Source organism: Coregonus clupeaformis, unplaced genomic scaffold, assembly GCF_020615455.1.
Source record: "Coregonus clupeaformis isolate EN_2021a unplaced genomic scaffold, ASM2061545v1 scaf1228, whole genome shotgun sequence".
Classification (NCBI taxonomy): domain Eukaryota; kingdom Metazoa; phylum Chordata; class Actinopteri; order Salmoniformes; family Salmonidae; genus Coregonus; species Coregonus clupeaformis.
In genome coordinates, this window is record NW_025534682.1 from 138,547 (window position 1) to 161,461 (window position 22,915).

At 41.8% G+C, this 22,915-nt stretch overlaps 1 protein-coding gene across 1 annotated transcript in view; it reads left to right on the forward strand.

The window, feature by feature from the left end:
- LOC123486462 (polypeptide N-acetylgalactosaminyltransferase 18-like) overlaps window positions 1-21,598 on the forward strand; it is a gene marked incomplete at its 3' end in the record, with an annotated part of 38,807 nt that extends 17,209 nt beyond the window's left edge. Inside the window, 3 exon segments of the mRNA XM_045217791.1 lie at window positions 17,802-17,997; window positions 18,107-18,273; window positions 21,415-21,598. Coding sequence (XP_045073726.1) covers window positions 17,802-17,997; window positions 18,107-18,273; window positions 21,415-21,598 — 547 coding nt within the window.
- Between the last annotated feature and the right edge of the window lie 1,317 nt (window positions 21,599-22,915).

Below are 22,915 nucleotides of genomic sequence, written 5' to 3' on the forward strand. Positions count from 1 at the left end.
TGAATTCAGGCTGTAACTGTCAGCTTCCTGCCTCCTGTTTGTCTCCGGGCCTCTAGAGGTCATCTGTGTTCCCCTCTGCCTTAGTTCTTCCTCGTGTGTCCTTATTAGCTTTATCCAGGTCACCTGTGCCTTGTTTCCCCTAGAGTATTTTAGCTGTGTTTTTTCCCCTTGTTCCTCACTTGGTTTTTGAGTCCTGGCTATGTGTCTCCTGCTGTGTCCCACAGAGTCTTTCCGAGTAAGCTTTTCTAAGTTATCTTTATTTTGTTTTTCTCCCCTCGTGGAGTTATTTTGTTTTGTCCTCCTGTTTTGTTTACTGTACCTCTGTTAGTATACCTCTTTCTGAGAAGAACTTTTGTTGGATTATTTTTGACGTGCAAAGAAATACCTTTTTTTATATTAAACCTACTTTGCCTGGAGTATTGCCTTGGGTGTTTCGTTTGGGTCCTACTATACCTCCTCTGTGGCTAAGGGGTAGAACACCCAACTCTCCACATCTGAGACCTGAGTTCAAGCCTAGCTTGTGACAGTAACACAACAAAATGTGGAATAAGTCCAGGTGTATGAACACTTTCAGAAGGCACTGTATATCCGCCTATCACACCTACACGTTCACTCTTGCACATACACTCACACTAACACCCACACACTTACACTGCTGCCATACTGTTTTCCATGATTATTATTTATCCTACTAACAGTCACTTTCTCATAATCCCTGCCTAGATGTACATATCTACCTCAAATACTCCAGTATCCCTCCCTGCATATTGTACTTTTGGTACTGGCACTGACCCTGTATATAGCTTCATTTCTTATTTATTGTGTTTTTTTTTGTTTTTTTATTAGTTATGCTATTTTGATATTGAGTACTGCACTGTTGGGTAGGGCTTTGCAAGTCAAGCATTTCACTGTACTTGTGCATGTGACAAATAAAACTTGAAACTTCTTAATTATGACCCAGAATGCCTTAGACATGTGTACTCCCTTCATCCAGACAACATGCTAGGTCCAGATTCTACACAATAATGCTCGAAAAAATATATATTTTCAAGCAAGAATTTGGGGAAATTGTTGTTACAATGAACTGCATTTTCAGGACAGTGAGAATGTATTAGTCCTATTATGTGTCAGATAATTGAAGCACAGCAGTACTGTCTCTCTACCACAGCTTTCCAGGAAGTTACTCTCTGAGCAATTACATTCCCCTAATCTCTTGTGTAGGATAAATTAAATCGTATCAGCAATGCTGTAACTTGATTAGGTAAGAAGTTGTATCTTCCGTTTCAATCAAGCAGTATGAACTTGCAGAAAGAAAGATCCATTCAAAGCTAACTATTGATTTCAGGGTGTCAGGATGTAGCTAGTATACCCAAGGCTTAAGTTGGTGAGCTGAATTATGAAACATCCAGTCATGTTTCCTGCTTGTTAAAGTGTGTATGGGTGGTGGGTGGTGGTGGTGGTGGTGGGGGGGGCTTGCTAGGCTTGAAAATAGCCGTGGGGTGATTTTTCATTAACGTCAATACCATTTGAAACTATTTTTTATTTTTATTTTTATACCTTTTTAATATTTGTAGCTACTTTTTAAGTAAATACCTGCAGTCAACTTGTGCAATATGTTAGGAGATAAAGAAGAGCTCGTTCTTCATTTCACCTGTCACATAAACCACGAAAGACCGGAGCCTTGTGAGCAATGTTCCCTCAAAATGTTTTCGGCACTGAGCAAATTTCAGGTCTGCTAAGCACAAACTTGAGTGTTGTGAAAATTTGGTGCAACTTCCAGCGTGCGTTTACTGTGAACATTGAGGCTGTACCCGCTTTAAGTTACAAGTAGGCTACTGTGGCTATTTGATCATAATGTAGGCCTACCAGAGTGGCCTACCATCAAAAACAATGGAGAAAATGCATCCCATAACATTTTAACATGGAAATAGCTGTTCTGTTGTTCAGCCTAAAGTAGCAGCCAATGTGTGGTGTTCAATGTAGGCCTACATTCCATGAGACTTTTGAAAAAAACATGCAGGGCTTGACATTAACCTGTTTATCCACTTGTTCTTCAGACAAGGAGGTGACTGAAAATGTTGTGGTGTTTGATGCAAGAAACCACTTTACAAAATAAAATGCATTATTATTTCCATACCATTATCACAGAATCAGACAAAATTATGATACCCTCTGCATATTGGCTTCTTAGCTTATTCAAGCCTGTCTCAAAATACAACACTGCCCCTTTAAGACATAAAAAGCTCTTTACCTGACATGCTTTTCAAAGATGTGTATAAAAAAAGTTTTGTGCTCTTGTAGGAAGTAATCACTCCCCTATTGTTGACTATAAATTATCTATAACTGGGCTAATAACTCACTAACTAGCAAAGGATATTAACAAAATGTGCACATGTGACTACATGCAGCCATGGCTTTGATCTCAAAACAAGTGCATCTACTCACGACCGCTCGTGCTGTAAACAGTCCAGTTCAAAGTAAGTGGCACAGATCCATATATGGCAATGGTCTATTTGCATATAGGCCTACTGCAGCTCTGATTGGTTATGCCGCACCGGTTTGTGTAGAGTATGGGCTGAGTTGTGCATGTCAATACAATAGAATCCTGCTCCGATGCGTTCTACCTACAACAAAATCTCTTGTGTAGTTACTTTTGCATACTAAGTCTTGCATAGTTCGTTTTGTTTTGGTATGTTGCATTGAAAGTGGCTAATATTGCGTTGATTCGATCACAATTGCCACAGTAACGGGAAACGTTGATAGTGTTAACTAACAGGGAAAACTAGAAAGTTGAGTGAAGTTCAATCTCGTGCTTCTCTCTGTGGGCTGATACTGTATTTCTTCTGTGTGGCAGTCTAGGGGCTACTGCGCACAGCTTAGAGGGAACATTGCTTGTGAGTCACTCACTGTAATGCAGCACACGCCAGGTGATCTAGTTACAGTATGGAATTCACAACTTAATGTTTGCCAGCTAGACATCTTATAACTATTAAGTTAACTCTCTAAAATGTGCTAAATGCTCTGCAGTTGTGCATTTAGTAGCTAGTTAGCTAAGTGGTTAGCTTCTCCCAAAATCAAGCGTTGCTTGGTAACAGCGGAGAATCCCCTTCTGGATCAAGAGCCTTGCTGTTTAATGTTTTGTTTTGTGTGTGCAGCAAACTGTGAGTAATTGTTTTGTTACTTGTATTACTTTTGAGCTGGGATGTCTGTCTTGCAAATACTTTAGGTCAGACTGTATAAAATGTTCGCAATGCGCTTTTTAGCATTTAGTTACATTCTCTATCGGATTTTACATGTACTTGTTAGCATTGCTAACCTTTGGATTACAAAGGCTCAGTGGGGTTTAAAAATGGCGCCCCTTGTGTCCAGTGCCAGTATTACCGAATATTCCAGTATGGCACAAGGTCGGTACGAAGGTATGACAATCTGGATACTGGCCAAGCCTAGTGTGCGCACGTGCAAGCGATGTGTGTGCATGTAAGAGCCTCCCGACAGGCCTTGTGGGTAATCCTCAGACATGATGGATACTGATAGTGCCCTGACTGCAGAGGGAGGTGATCCAAAGCCCACATAGAGGGATTTAGGACAGATGAACAGAGTGAAATACGATGCCCATTTGGACAGATTCAGTAGGCCGTCACACTATGTAAGCATAAATGGTGCCTGATGGTTGAAAAGAACAGTTTGGCAAACAAAACTAAAGCTCTTGAAAGAGATGCATTGCAAATGGTTGATCATTATTCACGGTTGAGGAAATAGGTGGGAAGACCATCTGTTTAAATGATGATGAAATTAATAATTTCAGAGCTGAGGCACAACGCTCCAGGCACAGCAGCACTTCAGCACCACTGGTCCACAAGCATTATTGTACAAGAGGGAACTTTTTCTGTGTGATTTAGTAAAGTTCTGTAACCAAACAGATAAAACAAAGGCTTTGGCAAGAGAGAATTTCAATAGATTGGAGAGCAAATGAGATTCTCCTTTAAAAACCAAATTCCCTTATTTTAGGGGGAGTGCGTTTGCTTTAGAAGTGCAAAGCATGCTGGGATACGCTCTATGAAGCCTTAAAGCGGCAATCAGCAGTTGAAACAATAACAAAGCGTTTTCCCCGCCACTGTTTCGCTAAAAAGCTGAGGGATGGCGCTGTAAATATTTTCCACTTTCAAATGGACTGACCAGCCATTATATCAAAATTATAGTTTTAACCATGTTTGGAGGCTATACAGTGTTTGTTTACTTTTACAAACATTGGCGTAAAACAAGCTTATATCTTGGGTTCTGATCCGGTACGACAGTTGAACTAAGCTCATGAGGCATTTATAAGTTATATTTTTCAAGGATCAATGGGTACCAAAAATGGATGTAGCAACTGCAGATTGTCCCTTTAACAGCAGGAGGCTGTTGAACTGATGTTGTAAAGGGGAATGTAACTTTACCTCTTAGCCAATAGGATCTCCCATTACAATGTTAGAGAAGTACAAATGAAGAAAATAAAAATGCAACAGGAAATGGTAATGTAGATGATATCTAAAATGATTGTAGGGTGTAGGGTGCATTTCCATAGAAAATAAATCATGAGCACCAACATGTGAAGTTCATAGGAGCATATCATATTGGGTGTCAAAATTGAAGGCATAGATAAAACATTTCTAAACCATTTTCATCTTAAAAATTAGGCATAAGTAAAGGCTTTGATGTTGACGTAAAGACCCCTGCCAACACTTACAGTACACACTGAGTGTACAAAACATTATGAACACCTGCTCTTTTCATGACATGGACTAACGAGGTGAAAGCTATGATCCCTTATCGATGTCACTAAATCCACTTCAATCAATGAAGGGCAGGAGACAGATTAAAGAAGGATTTTTAAGCCTGGAGACAATTGAGACATGGACTGTGTATGTGTGCCATTCAGAGGGTGAATGGGCAAGACAAAAGATTTGTGCCTTTGAATGGGGTATGGTAGTAGGTGCCAGGCGCACCGGTTTGAGTGTGTCAAGAACTGCAACCCTGCTGGGTATTTCACGCTCAACAGTTTCCCTTGTGTATCAAGAATGGTCCACCACCCAAAGGACATCCAGGCAAAGAGGAGGGGGAGGGGAACGCAACTCAATATTAGGAAGGTGTTCTTAATGTTTTGTACACAGTGTATTTATATACAGTACACTTATATTCCTGCAACTGAATTAGCTACAATGGGAAATCACAATAGTCACTAACCACAGTTGTGTCACCTGCTACTGTCCTCCCTTCCACTGGCATACTGTTACGTTTAGCTCATAACTGTTTTCTTTCTCTTTTTGAGTGTTAAAACAGTTGGATTCTGGACAACCCCTGCCTCTCTCTCCCAGATCTTACTGACACCTACCCATCAGCTCCCGTTCTTTCCATTTACTGTAACTAGCATCCTCACCCACTGAGCACCGACCAAAATCATTTTGCATAGAGTTGTATGGTTTGTTAAACTTTGAAATCAATGGTTTTTGTTTGGCATAATTCTGTTACTGTGGAATTGCCCTAGGCACATTGACTTGGAAACGTATAGTTATTGCAGTTATCCCCCCCGCAAAATGTGACGTTTTCTAAATCTTTATCGTCAAATCTGACAATGTAAGCCTCCAATAAATGTTAACATACAGTGAGGGAAAAAAGTATTTGATCCCCTGCTGATTTTGTACGTTTGCCCACTGACAAAGAAATGATCAGTCTATAATTTTAATGGTAGGTTTATTTGAACAGTGAGAGACAGAATAACAACAAAAAAATCCAGAAAAACGCATGTCAAAAATGTTATAAATTGATTTGCAATTTAATGAGGGAAATAAGTATTTGACCCCTCTGCAAAACATGACTTAGTACTTGTTGGCAATCACAGAAGTCAGACGTTTCTTGTAGTTGGCCACCAGGTTTGCACACATCTCAGGAGGGATTTTGTCCCACTCCTCTTTGCAGATCTTCTCCAAGTCATTAATGTTTCGAGCCTGACGTTTGGCAACTCAAACCTTCAGCTCCCTCCACAGATTTTCTATGGGATTAAGGTCTGGAGACTGGCTAGGCCACTCCAGGACCTTAATGTGCTTCTTCTTGAGCCACTCCTTTGTTGCCTTGGCCGTGTGTTTTGGGTCATTGTCATGCTGGAATACCCATCCACGACCCATTTTCAATGCCCTGGCTGAGGGAAGGAGGTTCTCACCCAAGATTTGACGGTACATGGCGCCGTCCATCGTCCCTTTGATGTGGTGAAGTTGTCCTGTCCCCTTAGCAGAAAAACACCCCCAAAGCATAATGTTTCCACCTCCATGTTTGACGGTGGGGATGGTGTTCTTGGGGTCATAGGCAGCATTCCTCCTCCTCCAAACACGGCGAGTTGAGTTGATGCCAAAGAGCTCGATTTTGGTCTCATCTGACCACAACACTTTCACCTAGTTCTCCTCTGAATCATTCAGATGTTCATTGGCAAACTTCAGACGGGCCTGTATATGTGCTTTCTTGAGCAGGGGGACCTTGCGGGCGCTGCAGGATTTCAGTCCTTCACGGCGTAGTGTGTTACCAATTGTTTTCTTGGTGACTATGGTCCCAGCTGCCTTGAGATCATTGACAAGATCCTCCCGTGTAGTTCTGGGCTGATTCCTCACCATTCTCATGATCATTGCAACTCCACGAGGTGAGATCTTGCATGGAGCCCCAGGCCGAGGGAGATTGACAGTTATTTTGTGTTTCTTCCATTTGCGAATAATCGCACCAACTGTTGTCACCTTTTCAACAAGCTGCTTGGCGATGGTCTTGTAACCCATTCCAGCCTTGTGTAGGTCTACAATCTTGTCCCTGACATCCTTGGAGAGCTCTTTGGTCTTGGCCATGGTGGAGAGTTTGGAATCTGATTGATTGATTGCTTCTGTGGACAGGTGTCTTTTATACAGGTAACAAACTGATATTAGGAGCACTCCCTTTTAAGAGTGTGCTCCTAATCTCAGCTCGTTACCTGTATAAAATACACCTGGGAGCCAGAAATCGTTCTGATTGAGAGGGGGTCAAATACTTATTTCCCTCATTAAAATGCAAATCAATTTAATTTAACATTTTTGACATGCGTTTATCTGGATTTTTTTGTTGTTATTCTGTCTCTCACTGTTCAAATAAACCTACCATTAAAATTATAGACTGATCATTTCTTTGTCAGTGGGCAAACGTACAAAATCAGCAGGGGATCAAATACTTTTTTCCCTGTAAAAGTTGTACTACAATCTGTGACTTTCATCAAACCCAAAAGTGACTGATGTACCGGCTCTGATGCAATGCAGCATGAATTCATCTGTTTAATTCATAGGGGTCATGTAGATGTTTAGACAGACAGGCATGCAGACAACATGCAGACAGCAGCAACAGGAGCAACAGCAGCAGACAGGACAGACAGGCATGCAGACAGGCATGCAGACAGGCAGCAGACAGGCATGCAGACAGACATGCAGACAGGCATGCAGACAGGCATGCAGACAGGCATGCAGACAGGCATGCAGACAGGCATGCAGACAGGCATGCAGACAGACATGCAGACAGACATGCAGACAGACATGCAGACAGGCATGCATGCCCTCCAGACTGCTGTGGGCTGTCAGCCAGTGTTGTGTTCTAATGAGAGAGTGACCTCCGAAAATGACCAACCTGGAACTCACAAACTCTAGCTGTCTGAGACCATCTGCACAATGTAGTTTTCTTGTGCTGGATCAAGATATTGCCATTCGTTATGGTAACAAAATGATGGTAACAATATTCCCGCTTGCAAGCGGCACAAAATTTGATCTGATGATCTAAGTCCTTGTGATGTGCTGTGTTCTCATGAATAGATAAAAACATAAATGGTTTGACATTTTTCTGAGTTTCATGATGATGTAGCTATAAATTCTACCTACACTGATGATAATCATGTTCATCCTCGCTGCTCTCTGTGGGAGGAAGCTCTACAGACTGTGAGGGTCTCTATATTGTGTTACTCCAGCTGAGCAAACATTGAAAACAAGCCAGCGTTTTCTCAGCAAGGTCACTTCAGCCTGCTGTTTGCCATGATGACATCAGTGTTTGGTGGCAGTAGCTTTTTGGGCTGTACCCCGGAGCTCACAAACCCCCACCACCTCCCAACCCTAAACAAATGACACTATAGATGAAAGGCTCTAGGCTCTCAGTGATCTAAGGGGGTAGGGGTACTGTACAAGGTTGAGAGGGAGGATACCTACCCCAAAACTATAAGGCAGGACGGAAATCTGAATCTTACGTAGTAGGCCTCAGAGACAAGCTATAATCGCATGACTGTATTTGTACTTCATGACTAAATTACTTAAAACTCAAAGCAAAGTGGCTACTTTTTTCAGTCCAAAACACTGCTGTCTATTGAAGCCTTCACACATGCCTACACGGCTCACCTCTTTTCCACATGATTAACCATAGAGGTCCACTATGGCCCAGAGGTGTGTTGGGGGGCCTAGGCCAAGCCAAATGCATTATAATGTATACAGAAGTGTACAGCCCGCCTAGAGCACAGGGTAAACATTTACCCTGCTATTACGACTGCTAATGAATTTGAAGTGAAAAAAGACACAGAACTGTGTTTTTTCGAAGTACACAGTGAATGCCATTACCTAAGTGGAGAGGCAATTACTTTTTCTGAGCTTTACATTTTTACAAGTATTTACTTGAAATAGGATTGTGTAAAATTATTTAATCTCATAGATTTTGCAGATTGTATGATGTATAATTGAATACTGAAACTCATCATGCGGAATGCACACATCTCGTTTACCTTCATTGAGCATTGAAAAACTATGGAATCTAGTCCATTTCCCATAGACATACTGTACTGTTGTTGACAGTGTGGACAAAAAGACTTGAATGCATGCCATAGAAATATTGTTTTTGAATTCTTGTGGTCGTTTTTGTTATACACGAGACTAGACGCACATCTTGCACTCACTATTTCACAAAACTACAATCATGTTTTCTATTGTGGGCAAATATTGTTCTCTGTGACTTTTCTATTACGCTGATAATTTTTCTGTTTCCAAGACTCGGGGGGAAACTGCTTATTGCACATATGGATAATAGGAAATCATTACCATAGGCGCTTGAAGATTTTATTTTACTTCAGCTTAAATGCTATCGTGTAATTTCCACAGCATGCTATCGGTAATAATAGTCTCAGACTGAAAAATTCTCATTTCTCAATTCATGTCTCAATCTTTTAATAACAATATTCAATAAAAAATATGGGGGATTGGAAATGATGCAGACAACTACATTGATGGAAGCCACAATCTATCTGCAATATTAAAGCTGATATACCCCCTCCAAACACTATATATATATATATATATATATATATATATATATATATATATATATATATATATATATATATATATATATATATATAATATATACATATACATACATACATACATACATACATACATACATACATACATACATACATACAGTGATGGAAAAAAGTATTTGATCCCCTGCTGATTTTGTACGTTTGCCCACTGACAAAGAAATGATCAGTCTATAATTTTAATGGTAGGTTTATTTGAACAGTGAGAGACAGAATAACAACAAAGAAATCCAGAAAACCGCATGTCAAACATTTTATAAATTGATTTGCATTTTAATGAGGGAAATAAGTATTTGACCCCCTCTCAATCAGAAAGATTTCTGGCTCCCAGGTGTCTTTTATACAGGTAATGAGCTGAGATTAGGAGCACACTCTTAAAGGGAGTGCTCCTAATCTCAGTTTGTTACCTGTATAAAAAATCACCTGTCCACAGAAGCAATCAATCAATCAGATTCCAAACTCTCCACCATGGCCAAGACCGAAGAGCTCTCCAAGGATGTCAGGGCAAAGATTGTAGACATACACAAGGCTGGAATGGGCTACAAGGCCATCGCCAAGCAGCTTGGTGAGAAGGTGACAACAGTTGGTGCGATTATTTGCAAATTGAAGAAACACAAAATAACTGTCAATCTCCCTCAGCCTTGGGCTCCATGCAAGATCTCACCTCGTGGAGATGCAATGATCATGAGAACGGTGAGGAATCAGCCCAGAACTACACGGGAGGATCTTGTCAATGGTCTCAAGGCAGCTGGGACCATAGTCACCAAGAAAACAATTAGTAACACACGATGCCGTGAAGGACTGAAATCCTGCAATGCCCGCAACATTGCGGGCATTGCAGGATTTCAGTCCTTCACTGCTCAAGAAAGCACATATACAGGGCCGTCTGAAGTTTGCCAATGAACATCTGAATGATTCAGAGGAGAACTGGGTGAAAGTGTTGTGGTCAGATGAGACCAAAATCAAGCTCTTTGGCATCAACTCAACTTGCCGTGTTTGGAGGAGGAGGAATGCTGCCTATGACCCCAAGAACACCATCCCCACCGTCAAACATGGAGGTGGAAACATTATGCTTTGGGGGTGTTTTTCTGCTAAGGGGACAGGACAACTTCACCGCATGAAAGGGACGATGGACGGCGCCATGTACCGTCAAATCTTGGGTTAGAACCTCCTTCCCTCAGCCAGGGCATTGAAAATGGGTCGTCGATGGGTATTCCAGCATGACAATGACCCAAGACACACGACCAAGGCAACAAAGGAGTGGCTCAAGAAGAAGCGCATTAAGGTCCTGGAGTGGTCTAGCCAGTCTCCAGACCTTAATCCCATAGAAAATCTGTGGAGGGAGCTGAAGGTTCGAGTTGCCAAACGTCAGCCTCGAAACCTTAATGACTTGGAGAAGATCTGCAAAGAGGAGTGGGACAAAATCCCTCCTGAGATGTGTGAAAACCTAGTGGCCAACTACAAGAAACGTCTGACCTCTGTGATTGCCAACAAGGGTTTTGCCACCAAGTACTGACTCATGTTTTGCAGAGGGGTCAAATACTTATTTCCCTCATTAAAATGCAAATCAATTTATAACATTTTTGATATGCGTTTTTCTGGATTTTTTTGTTGTTATTCTGTCTCTCACTGTTCAAATAAACCTACCATTAAAATTATAGACTGATCATGTCTTTGTCAGTGGGAAAACGTACAAAATCAGCAAGGGATCAAATATTTTTTTCCCTCACTGTACATACAGTGGGGTGAACAAGATTTTGATACACTGCCGATTTTGCAGGTTTTCCTACTTACAGAGCATGTAGAGGTCTGTAATTTTTATCATAGGTACACTTCAACTGTGAGAGACGGAATCTAGAATCCAGAAAATCACATTGTATGATTTTTAAGTAATTAATTTGCATTTTATTGCATGACATAAGTATTTGATACATCAGAAAAGCAGAACTTAATATTTGGTACAGAAACCTTTGTTTGCAATTACAGAGATCATACGTTTCCTGTAGGTCTTGACCAGGTTTGCACACACTGCAGCAGGGATTTTGGCCCACTCCTCCATACAGACCTTCTCCAGATCCTTCAGGTTTCGGGGCTGTCGCTGGGCAAAACGGACTTTCAGCTCCCTCCAAAGATTTTCTATTGGGTTCAGGTCTGGAGACTGGCTAGGCCACTCCAGGACCTTGAGATGCTTCTTACGGAGCCACTCCTTAGTTGCCCTGGCTGTGTGTTTCGGGTCGTTGTCATGCTGGAAGACCCAGCCACCACCCATCTTCAATGCTCTTACTGAGGGAAGGAGGTTGTTGGCCAAGATCTCGCGATACATGGCCCCATCCATCCTCCCCTCAATACGGTGCAGTCGTCCTGTCCCCTTTGCAGAAAAGCATCCTCAAAGAATGATGTTTCCACCTCCATGTTTCACGGTTGGGATGGTGTTCTTGGGGTTGTACTCATCCTTCTTCTTCCTCCAAACACGGCGAGTGGAGTTTAGACCAAAAAGCTCTATTTTTGTCTCATCAGACCACATGACCTTCTCCCATTCCTCCTCTGGATCATCCAGATGGTCATTGGCAAACTTCAGACGGGCCTGGACATGCGCTGGCTTGAGCAGGGGGGACCTTGCGTGCGCTGCAGGATTTTAATCCATGACGGCGTAGTGTGTTACTAATGGTTTTCTTTGAGACTGTGGTCCCAGCTCTCTTCAGGTCATTGACCAGGTCCTGCCGTGTAGTTCTGGGCTGATCCCTCACCTTCCTCATGATCATTGATGCCCCACGAGGTGAGATCTTGCATGGAGCCCCAGACCGAGGGTGATTGACCGTCATCTTGAACTACTTCCATTTTCTAATAATTGCGCCAACAGTTGTTGCCTTCTCACCAAGCTGCTTGCCTATTGTCCTGTAGCCCATCCCAGCTTTGTGCAGTCTACAATTTTATCCCTGATGTCCTTACACAGCTCTCTGGTCTTGGCCATTGTAGAGAGGTTGGAGTCTGTTTGATTGAGTGTGTGGACAGGTGTCTTTTATACGGGTAACGAGTTCAAACAGGTGCAGTTAATACAGGTAATGAGTGGAGAACAGGAGGGCTTCTTAAATAAAAACTAACAGTTCTGTGAGAGCCGGAATTCTTACTGGTTGGTAGGTGATCAAATACTTATGTCATGCAATAAAATGCAAATTAATTACTTAAAAATCATACAATGTGATTTTCTGGATTTTTGTTTTAGATTCCCTCTCTCACAGTTGAAGTGTACCTATGATAAAAAATTACAGACCTCTACATGCTTTGTAAGTAGGAAAACCTGCAAAATTGGCAGTGTATCAAATACTTGTTCTCCCCACTGTACAGTTGAAGTCGGAAGTTTATATACACTTAGGTTGGAGTCATTAAAACTTGTTTTTCAACCACTCCACAAATTCCTTGTTAACAAACTATAGTTTTGGCAAGTCGGTTAGGACATCTACTTTGTGCATGACACAAGTAATTTTTCCAACAATTGTTTACAGACAGATTATTTCACTTTAATTCACTGTATCACAATTCCAGTGGGTCAGAAGTTTACATACACTAAATTGACTGTGCCTTTAAACAGCTTGGAAAATTCCAGAAAATGATATCATGGCTTTAGAAGCTTCTGATAGACTAATTGACATCATTTGAGTCAATTGGAGGTGTACCTGTGGATGTATTTCAAGGCCTACCTTCAAACTCAGTGCCTCTTTGCCTGACATCATGGGAAAATCAAAAGAAATCAGCCAAGCCCTCAGAATTTTTTTTTATAGACCTCCACAAGTCTGGTTCATCCTTGGGAGCAATTTCCAAATGCCTGAAGGTACCACATTCATCTGTACAAACAATAGTACGCAAGTATAATCACCATGGGACCATGCAGCCGTCATACCGCTCAGGAAGGAGATGCGTTCTGTCTCCTAGAGATGAACGTACTTTGGTGCGAAAAGTGCAAATCAATCCCAGAACAACAGCAAAGGTCCTTGTGAAGATGCTGGAGGAAATGGGTACAAAAGTATGTATATCCACAGTAAAACAAGTCCTATATCGACATAACCTGAAACGCCACTCAGCAAGGAAGAAGCCGCTGCTCCAAAACCGCCATAAAAAAGCCTGACTACGGTTTGCAACTGCACAAGGGGACAAAGATCGTACTTTTTGGAGAAATGTCCTTTGGTCTGATGAAACAAAAATAGAACTGTTTGGCCATAATGACCATCGTTATGTTTGGAGGAAAAAGGGGGTTGTTTGCAAGCTGAAGAACACCTGCACGGGGGTGGCAGCATCATGCTGTGAGGGTGCTTTGCTGCAGGAGGGACTGGTGCACTTTTTATGTGGATATATTGAAGCAACATCTCAAGACATCAGTCAGGAAGTTAAAGCTTGGCCATTGCAAAGCCCTGACCTCAATCCTATAGACAATTTGTGGGCAGAACTGAAAAAGTGGGTGCGAGCAAGGAGGCCTACATAACTGACTCAGTTACACCCGCTCTGTCAGGAGGAATGGGCCAAAATTCACCCAACTTATTGTGGGAAGCTTGTGGAAGGCTACCCGAAACATTTGACCCAAGTTAAACATTTTAAAGGCAATGCTACCAAATACTAATTGAGTGTATGTAAACTTCTGACCCACTGGGAATGTGATGAATGAAATAAAAGCTGAAATAAATCATTCTCTCTACTATTATTCTGACATTTCACATTCTTAAAATAAAGTGGTGATCCTAACTGACCTAAAATAAGGAATTTTTACTAGGATTAAATGTCAGGAATTGTGAAAAACTGAGTTTACATGTATTTGGCTAAGGTGTATGTAAACTTCTGACTTCAACTGTACATACAGTACTGCCGTTCAAAAGTTTGGGGTCACTTAGACATTTTCTTGTTTTCCATGAAAATAAACATGAAATGAGTTTGAATAGGAAATATAGCAAAATGCATAGGAAATGTAGTCATTAACAAGGTTAGAAATAATGATTTTTAATAGGAATAATAATTGTCCTTCAAACTTTGCTTTCATCAAATAATCCTCCATTTGCAGCAATTACAGCCTTGCAGACCTTTGGAATTCTAGTTGTCAATTTGTTGAGGTAATCTGAAGAGATTTCACTGCATGTTTCCTGATGTACCTCCCACAAGTTGGATTGGCTTGATGGGCACTTCTTACGTACCATACGGTCAAGCTGCTCCCACAACAGCTCAATGGGGTTGAGATCTGGTGACTGTGCTGGCCACTCCATTATAGAAAGAATACCAGCTGACTGCTACTTCCCTAAATAGTTATTGCATAGTTTGGAGCTGTGCTATGGGTCATTGTCCTGTTGTAGGAGGAAATTGGCTCCAATCAAGTGCCGTCCACAGGGTATGGCATGGCGTTGCAAAATGGAGTGATAGCCTTCCTTCAAGATCCCTTTTACCCTGTACAAATCTCCCACTTTACCACCACCAAAGCACCCACAGACCATCACATTGCCTCCACCATGCTTGACAGATGGCATCAATCACTCCTCCAGCATCTTTTCATTTGGTCTGCGTCTCACAAATGTTCTTCTTTGTGATCCGAACACCTCAAACTTTGATTCGTCTGTCCATAACACTTTTTTCCAATCTTCCTCTGTCCAGTGTCTGTGTTCTTTTGCCCATCTTAATCTTTTATTTTTATTGGCCAGTCTGAGATATGGCTTTTTCTTTGCAACTCTGCCTAGAAGGTCAGCATCCCGGAGTCGCATCTCCACTGTTGACGTTGAGACTGGTGTTATGCAGGTACTATTTAATGAAGCTGCCAGTTGAGGACCTGTGAGGCGTCTGTTTCTCAAACTAGACACACTAATGTACAGTGAGGGAAAAAAGTATTTGATCCCCTGCTGATTTTGTACGTTTGCCCACTGACAAAGACATGATCAGTCTATAATTTTAATGGTAGGATTATTTGAACAGTGAGAGACAGAATAACAACAACAAAATCCAGAAAAACGCATGTCAAAAATGTTATAAATTGATTTGCATTTTAATGAGGGAAATAAGTATTTGACCCCTCTGCGAAACATGACTTAGTACTTGGTGGCAAAACCCTTGTTGGCAATCACAGAGGTCAGACGTTTCTTGTAGTTGGCCACCAGGTTTGCACACATCTCAGGAGGGATGTTGTTCCACTCCTCTTTGCAGATCTTCTCCAAGTCATTAAGATTTTTGAGGCTGACTTTTGGCAACCTGAACCTTCAGCTCCCTCCACAGATTTTCTATGGGATTAAGGTCTGGAGACTGGCTAGGCCACTCCAGGACCTTAATGTGCTTCTTCTTGAGTCACTCCTTTGTTGCCTTGGCCGTGTGTTTTGGGTCATTGTCATGCTGGAATTACCCATCCATGACCCATTTTCAATGCCCTGGCTGAGGGAAGGAGGTTCTCACCCAAGATTTGACGGTACATGGCCCCGTCCATCGTCCCTTTGATGCGGTGAAGTTGTCCTGTCCCCTTAGCAGAAAAACACCCCCAAAGCATAATGTTTCCACCTCCATGTTTGACGGTGGGGATGGTGTTCTTGGGGTCATAGGCAGCATTCCTCCTCCTCCAAACACGGCGAGTTGAGTTGATGCCAAAGAGCTCGATTTTGGTCTCATCTGACCACAACACTTTCACCCAGTTCTCCTCTGAATCATTCAGATGTTCATTGGCAAACTTCAGACGGCCCTGTATATGTGCTTTCTTGAGCAGGGGGACCTTGCGGGCGCTGCAGGATTTCAGTCCTTCACGGCGTAGTGTGTTACCAATTGTCTTGGTGACTATGGTCCCAGCTGCCTTGAGATCATTGACAAGATCCTCCCGTGTAGTTCTGGGCTGATTCCTCACCGTTCTCATGATCATTGCAACTCCACGAGGTGAGATCTTGCATGGAGCCCCAGGCCGAGGGAGATTGACAGTTATTTTGTGTTTCTTCCATTTGCGAATAATCGCACCAACTGTTGTCACCTTCTCACCAAGCTGCTTGGCGATGGTCTTGTAGCCCATTCCAGCCTTGTGTAGGTCTACATTCTTGTCCCTGACATCCTTGGAGAGCTCTTTGGTTAATTGAAATGCATTCCAAGTGACTACCTCATGAAGCTGGTTGAGAGAATGCCAAGAGTGTGCAAAGCTGTCATCAAGGCAAAGGGTGGCTATTTGAAGAATCTCAAATATAAAATATATTTTGATTTGTTTAACACTTTTTTGGTTATATGGTTCCATATGAGTTATTTCATAGTTTTGATGTCTTCATTATTATTCTACAATGTAAAAATAAAGGAAAACCCTTGAATTAGTAGGTGTGTCCAAACGTTTGACTGGTAGTCTATATTCCATAAGTACTTCTGTGAACAAAAGACGACGCCTTTTCTTTTGTCATATTTGGTGGGTGACCTTTTGAGCTCTATTTTATGTTATCCATAAAGCCTCTATGTAAATATTAATTATCTGACTTCATTTAAATGTATTTAACACTGTGCAAAATATTGTTAATTTAGGCTCCAATTACATTTTACATTTGAGTCATTTAGCAGACGCTCTTATCCAGAGCGACTTACAGTTAGTGAGTGCATACATTTTCATACTGGCCCCCCGTGGGAAACTAACCCACAACCCTGGCGTATGCAAGCGCCATGCTCTACCAACTGAGCTACAGGGGAGTGTTCTGTCAAAGAGACATTGTCATTGGATATTAACCCGAAACCACACCTATCCATAGAAATATATTTATGATCAGGATCTGAGTATTATGGTGCTGTGAGGAGCGACTGTGTAGCCGAGCCCTTCATGTCAACATCCTCCTCCTCAGATTAAGTTTTGCCCTCAGAGTAGCAAATGCAAATGTTGGGATCCCAGTCGTGGCAGAGATGAATGACTTAGTGCTGAGAGAGAGTGCAATGCAGTGGCTATAATTAAATAATCTTGGCTGATAATTAGCATTCATTAATTACCTGCACCAAGTCCTTCATCTCTCGCTGTGGTTTGTGAGGACATTTCCCGGCATCATAAATACCTTAGCAACATTCCATTGCGTTGCATTCTTTCAGCTCACAATAGTGGTGTTGAGTGAAGGAGAAATGATTGTCTTGTCCAGACAATGTGATATAGTAGGACTAACCTGTTTGGTTTTGCTGCTTTCAGTAGACCACAGGAAAAGTAGGAATATGCAAGACTGGCATCAGTTGTCCAAGGCTGCAGTAACACATTGCAGCGTTTTAGATGGATCAATTCAAATGCTAATGCATTCCAGGAATTGTGCCTGTGATCATGCTTTTCCCCACTGGTATAACTATTTTTAATGTAAGCTACAGTATGTGCAGTAGGCGGCATGAATGTAAACATGTATTCTTTCTATAGCCCAGGCACACACCATTTTACCACTCTCCTTTCTCTCTCTCTTGCTTACAGAGTTGCCCCAGAAGGGTAGTGATGAAAAAGTAGGGGAGTCCCTCTCAGACTCCTCCCTGTTTGTCCGCTGGGGTCATGACCTCGGTCCTGAGAGTCGTCGGGTGGCGCTGAAGAAGTTCCAGTACTACGGCTACAACGGCTACCTCAGTGACCGCCTCTCTCTGGCCAGACCCATCCCAGACCTCAGACCTGATGGGTACATGACCTTTGACCCTTTTGTTGGCTCCTTTTTATTGTCCATAAAAAAAAAAAAATCTGACAGAAGGTTCTTGTTCATATCTTGTCTGTTTGCTGTTTCTCCTCAGGTGCAGAAACATGTCGTACCCCACCAATCTCCCACAAGTAAGTATCATCTTTATTTTTGTGAACGAGGCCCTGTCGGTCATCCTGCGCTCCATCCACACAGCCATGAACAGGACTCCCTCCCACCTCCTTAAGGAGATCATCCTGGTCGATGACAACAGCAACAATGGTAACTCCTACATTCCTTCTAAATGTAGCCTACAAAGTATACACACTGCATTGTCAACAGGAATCCATTCAGACTGCTTACTATCTTAAATTAAATAACTTCTAAATCCAGGAAGTAACACAACAAAATGTGGAAAAAGTCAAGGGGTGTGAATACTTTCTGAAAGCACTGTGTATCCATTCACACTTGACATGCTTGAGGACCGACAGTACATCAGGAGTTTCTCTATAATCTTATTACTGGTAATAAACTCATAATGTATCTTACCCCATACACATTTACAATATCTTTTAAAAATGTGTTGGTGTTGCCTGCCAATTTAATGGATTACTTTCACACGGCTCCGAATTAAGTCATTTGTTAGGCTAGTTATTTCCGCAGGACCGACCTGCATACTAATCAGCTATAGAGCCAGAGGGGATTTAAAGGCTCTATTTTACCTAGACTGATCATTTGTATGAAGGTGTTTTAGCTGCATACTTTACTGAACATATCTGTTGAGATGACAAATGAGGGTCAAAAGAGTCTGGCAGAGGGATTAAAAAAACTGACTGCTTCTTTTGAATTGATATTTTTATTAAGGCCTCCAATTTCAGGATGTAAATGTTGAATCATTACATAAAAAAAGAGGAGCTTCTGTAATGTAAATTAATTGGAAAACGGAGCTGTATAGCTGAGATGCAGAGTATTGCTGAGAGTGGAAATGAAGCTGTAAAAGTTTCCTTTATGACCATTGGTATTCTAATTAATTCCTTGGCAGTTGGCTCACTTTGAACAATGCGACTCTTCCCGTCTGTACAGTTTCAGGAGTCTGGCTAACGGCTCCCCATCCTGAGTGGGGTGTCTCATAGGGTCAGCTGGGATTACTTCCCATGACAATCCAATTAACCAAATCGACCTTAGTCCTCTTATTTGTCCTCTTCATTTCTTAACGAGTTAAATTACTGTATTTTCACCGCTAACTATTGCTGGATATTACTTGGTTAATCCTAATCAGTTCATGGTTGAATAATCAATATTGTCATAAAGAACATGTCTGAAAGCCATTGTCCCATGAAGTGTCTCAGCTAACTCCCCAACACTACTGTAATGAAAACAGACATTGATGACCAGTCCTCGCCCTTCATGTCCCAATCACTCCATCTGGTTGCCATGGTGAGACACTGCCATGACCACCTAGCAAATTAAAACAAACAGATGGCAGATGGAGCTTGTGGGAAAGTAGAATTGACTTCCCTCAACCAGACGATGCTGATAGACATCAATAATAGGATATTTCCAGAGGACCTTTCACAACAGCAATATTATTTATTTGAAATCCCATTTACACTGTGGAATAAATAGAACTTGGGACTGTAAAGCACTTTTCAAATGTGTAGTTAGAGTCAATAGTCCAAGGTACATACAGTGGGGAGAACAAGTATTTGATACACTGCCGATTTTGCAGGTTTTCCTACTTACAAAGCATGTAGAGGTCTGTAATTTGTATCATAGGTACACTTCAGCTGTGAGAGACGGAATCTAAAACAAAAATCCAGAAAATCACATTGTATGATTTTTAAGTAATTAATTTGCATTTTATTGCATGACATAAGTATTTGATCACCTACCAACCAGTAAGAATTCTGGCTCTCACAGAACTGTTAGTTTTTCTTTAAGAAGCCCTCCTGTTCTCCACTCATTACCTGTATTAACTGCACCTGTTTGAACTCGTTACCTGTATAAAATACACCTGTCCACACACTCAATCAAACAGACTCCAACCTCTCCACAATGGCCAAGACCAGAGAGCTGTGTAAGGACATCAGGGATAAAATTGTAGACTGCACAAGGCTGGGATGGACTACAGGACAATAGGCAAGCAGCTTGGTGAGAAGGCAACAACTGTTGGCGCAATTATTAGAAAATGGAAGTAGTTCCAGATGACGGTCAATCACCCTCGTTCTGGGGCTCCATGCAAGATCTCACCTCGTGGGGCATCAATGATCATGAGGAAGGTGAGGGATCAGCCCAGAACTACACGGCAGGACCTGGTCAATGACCTGAAGAGAGCTGGGACCACAGTCTCAAAGAAAACCATTAGTAACACACTACGCCGTCATGGATTAAAATCCTGCAGCGTACGCAAGGTCCCCCCTGCTCAAGCCAGCGCATGTCCAGGCCCGTCTGAAGTTTGCCAATGACCATCTGGATGATCCAGAGGAGGAATGGGAGAAGGTCATGTGGTCTGATGAGACAAAAATATAGCTTTTTGGTCTAAACTCCACTCGCCGTGTTTGGAGGAAGAAGAAGGATGAGTACAACCCCAAGAACACCATCCCAACCGTGAAGCATGGAGGTGGAAACATCATTCTTTGAGGATGCATTTCTGCAAAGGGGACAGGACGACTGCACCGTATTGAGGGGAGGATGGATGGGGCCATGTATCGCGAGATCTTGGCCAAAACCTTCCTGAGTAAGAGCATTGAAGATGGGTCGTGGCTGGGTCTTCCAGCATGACAACGACACGAAACACACAGCCAGGGCAACTAAGGAGTGGCTCCGTAAGAAGCATCTCAAGGTCCTGGAGTGGCCTAGCCAGTCTCCAGACCTGAACCCAATAGAAAATCTTTGGAGGGAGCTGAAAGTCCGTATTGCCCAGCGACAGCCCCGAAACCTGAAGGATGGGCCAAAATCCCTGCTGCAGTGTGTGCAAACCTGGTCAAGACCTACAGGAAACGTATGATCTCTGTAATTGCAAACAGGTTTCTGTACCAAATATTAAGTTCTGCTTTTCTGATGTATCAAATACTTATGTCATGCAATAAAATGCAAATTAATTACATAAAAATCATACAATGTGATCTTCTGGATTTTTGTTTTAGATTCCGTCTCTCACAGCTGAAGTGTACCTATGATACAAATTACAGACCTCTACATGCTTTGTAAGTAGGAAAACCTGCAAAATTTCACAGGTGCAGTATATTATAAGACATAATGAGAAATACCTACACACTGTTTCAAGGCTTCCCAGAGTTTCATTCAACAATGTTTCAGCCACTCTGGTTCTTTGTAAAGGTCAGACAGACAGACTCTGTAAAACTTCTCTCCCTTTTTCTCTCTTTCTGTACTGTATGTGTCTCTCTATTAATGTTTCTATAGCTGAGCTGAAGGAGAACCTGCAGAACTTTGTGAAGGAAACCAACTCCCAGCGGCCAGACTTCATCAAGGTGGTCCGCCACGACAAGCAGGAGGGGCTGATCCGCTCCAGGGTCAGTGGGTGGAGAGCCTCCAGTGCCCCCGTCGTTGCCCTGTTTGATGCCCACGTGGAGTTCAACATCGGATGGTAAGGGACTGGGATGCCACGTGTATGTTCCACTATCCAACAGCTAAAAACATTTCATGTCTATTTATGATCTTTGCTGTATGAATATGCAAGACTGGTATAATTGATAAGTGCTGCATTTTCTCAGTAATGACTTAATATAGCTATTACATAACTGTGATAGATGAGAGGGTTGTCAGAATAATATACTATGTGACTGCCCTCAGCTCAGGAGTGCTGACATGCTGCTGACTGGAGTTGAGATATGTTGTTCATGGCAACGTAGTGTATCAGGGCTTTCTGTCGTCTGACAGAGTTTATGTGCCTGTTAATCATTCTCTCCACAGCTTGACCGGTCGACCGACCGACACGTATATCTCTGAAGAGCCTGGGCTCAATCCCAAAAAACTCCACTCACTCCTGAGGTGCTTTGGCACAGATCTCAGAACAGACATTTCGGAGGCCTCCTCACTCCTCCCAGCTACCCGATTTTGTGTCTTCGACTAATTAAATCATTTGGTTCAATGCGACTGCAGTGCTTGAAAAGGAGAGTGCATGAGGCTCTCAGCCTGTCTTTTATGCACACAAACATGTTGGCTATTCATATTAACATTGATCAGAGGCCTTTTTGTACAGAACAAGTCTGATGCTATTTGTGCGGTGTCTGCTGATGACCTGTCATTTTCCCAATGTAATTCCATACGTATTTGTGGAGCTCTAACGTTGTTATTTTAAATGATTGATTGAAAAATGGCTGTCATTAAACAAGAGAGGGTGACTGACTGCTATATTTATTTATCACATCAGTCTACTCTACATTCAATTATCAGGAACTGTGCACATTTTGTCTAATACCAGTTAAGTGCCAGTCAGCAACATATTTTCTGTCTATCTTGATGTGTACTATCTGGTCTATAATGGAAAACTCAAAACACCTATGTAGAAGACTTCAAATGACCTTTAGTGAGTAGAACTACGCTGAAGAAAAATATAAACGCAACATGCAACAATTTCAAAGATTTTACTGAGTTACAGTTCATATAAGGAAATCTGTCAAATGAAAAAAAAAAATATTAGGCCCTAATCTATGGATATCTAGAGATATGCATCTGTTGTTCACAGATTCAATTAGATTTTTCAAAGTGAATAAACATTTATAGAACATTTTACAAATGAATTTAAAAAAGTTAATAATTGGTGAAGCACCTTTGGCAGCCATGAACATAACTGTGAATAATTTTGAATACAATTTTACCAACCTTGCACTACTCTTATTAGGGTAACATATAGCCATCGTTTTTATCAACATTGCTCAAGCTCAGTAAATTTGTTTGGGAA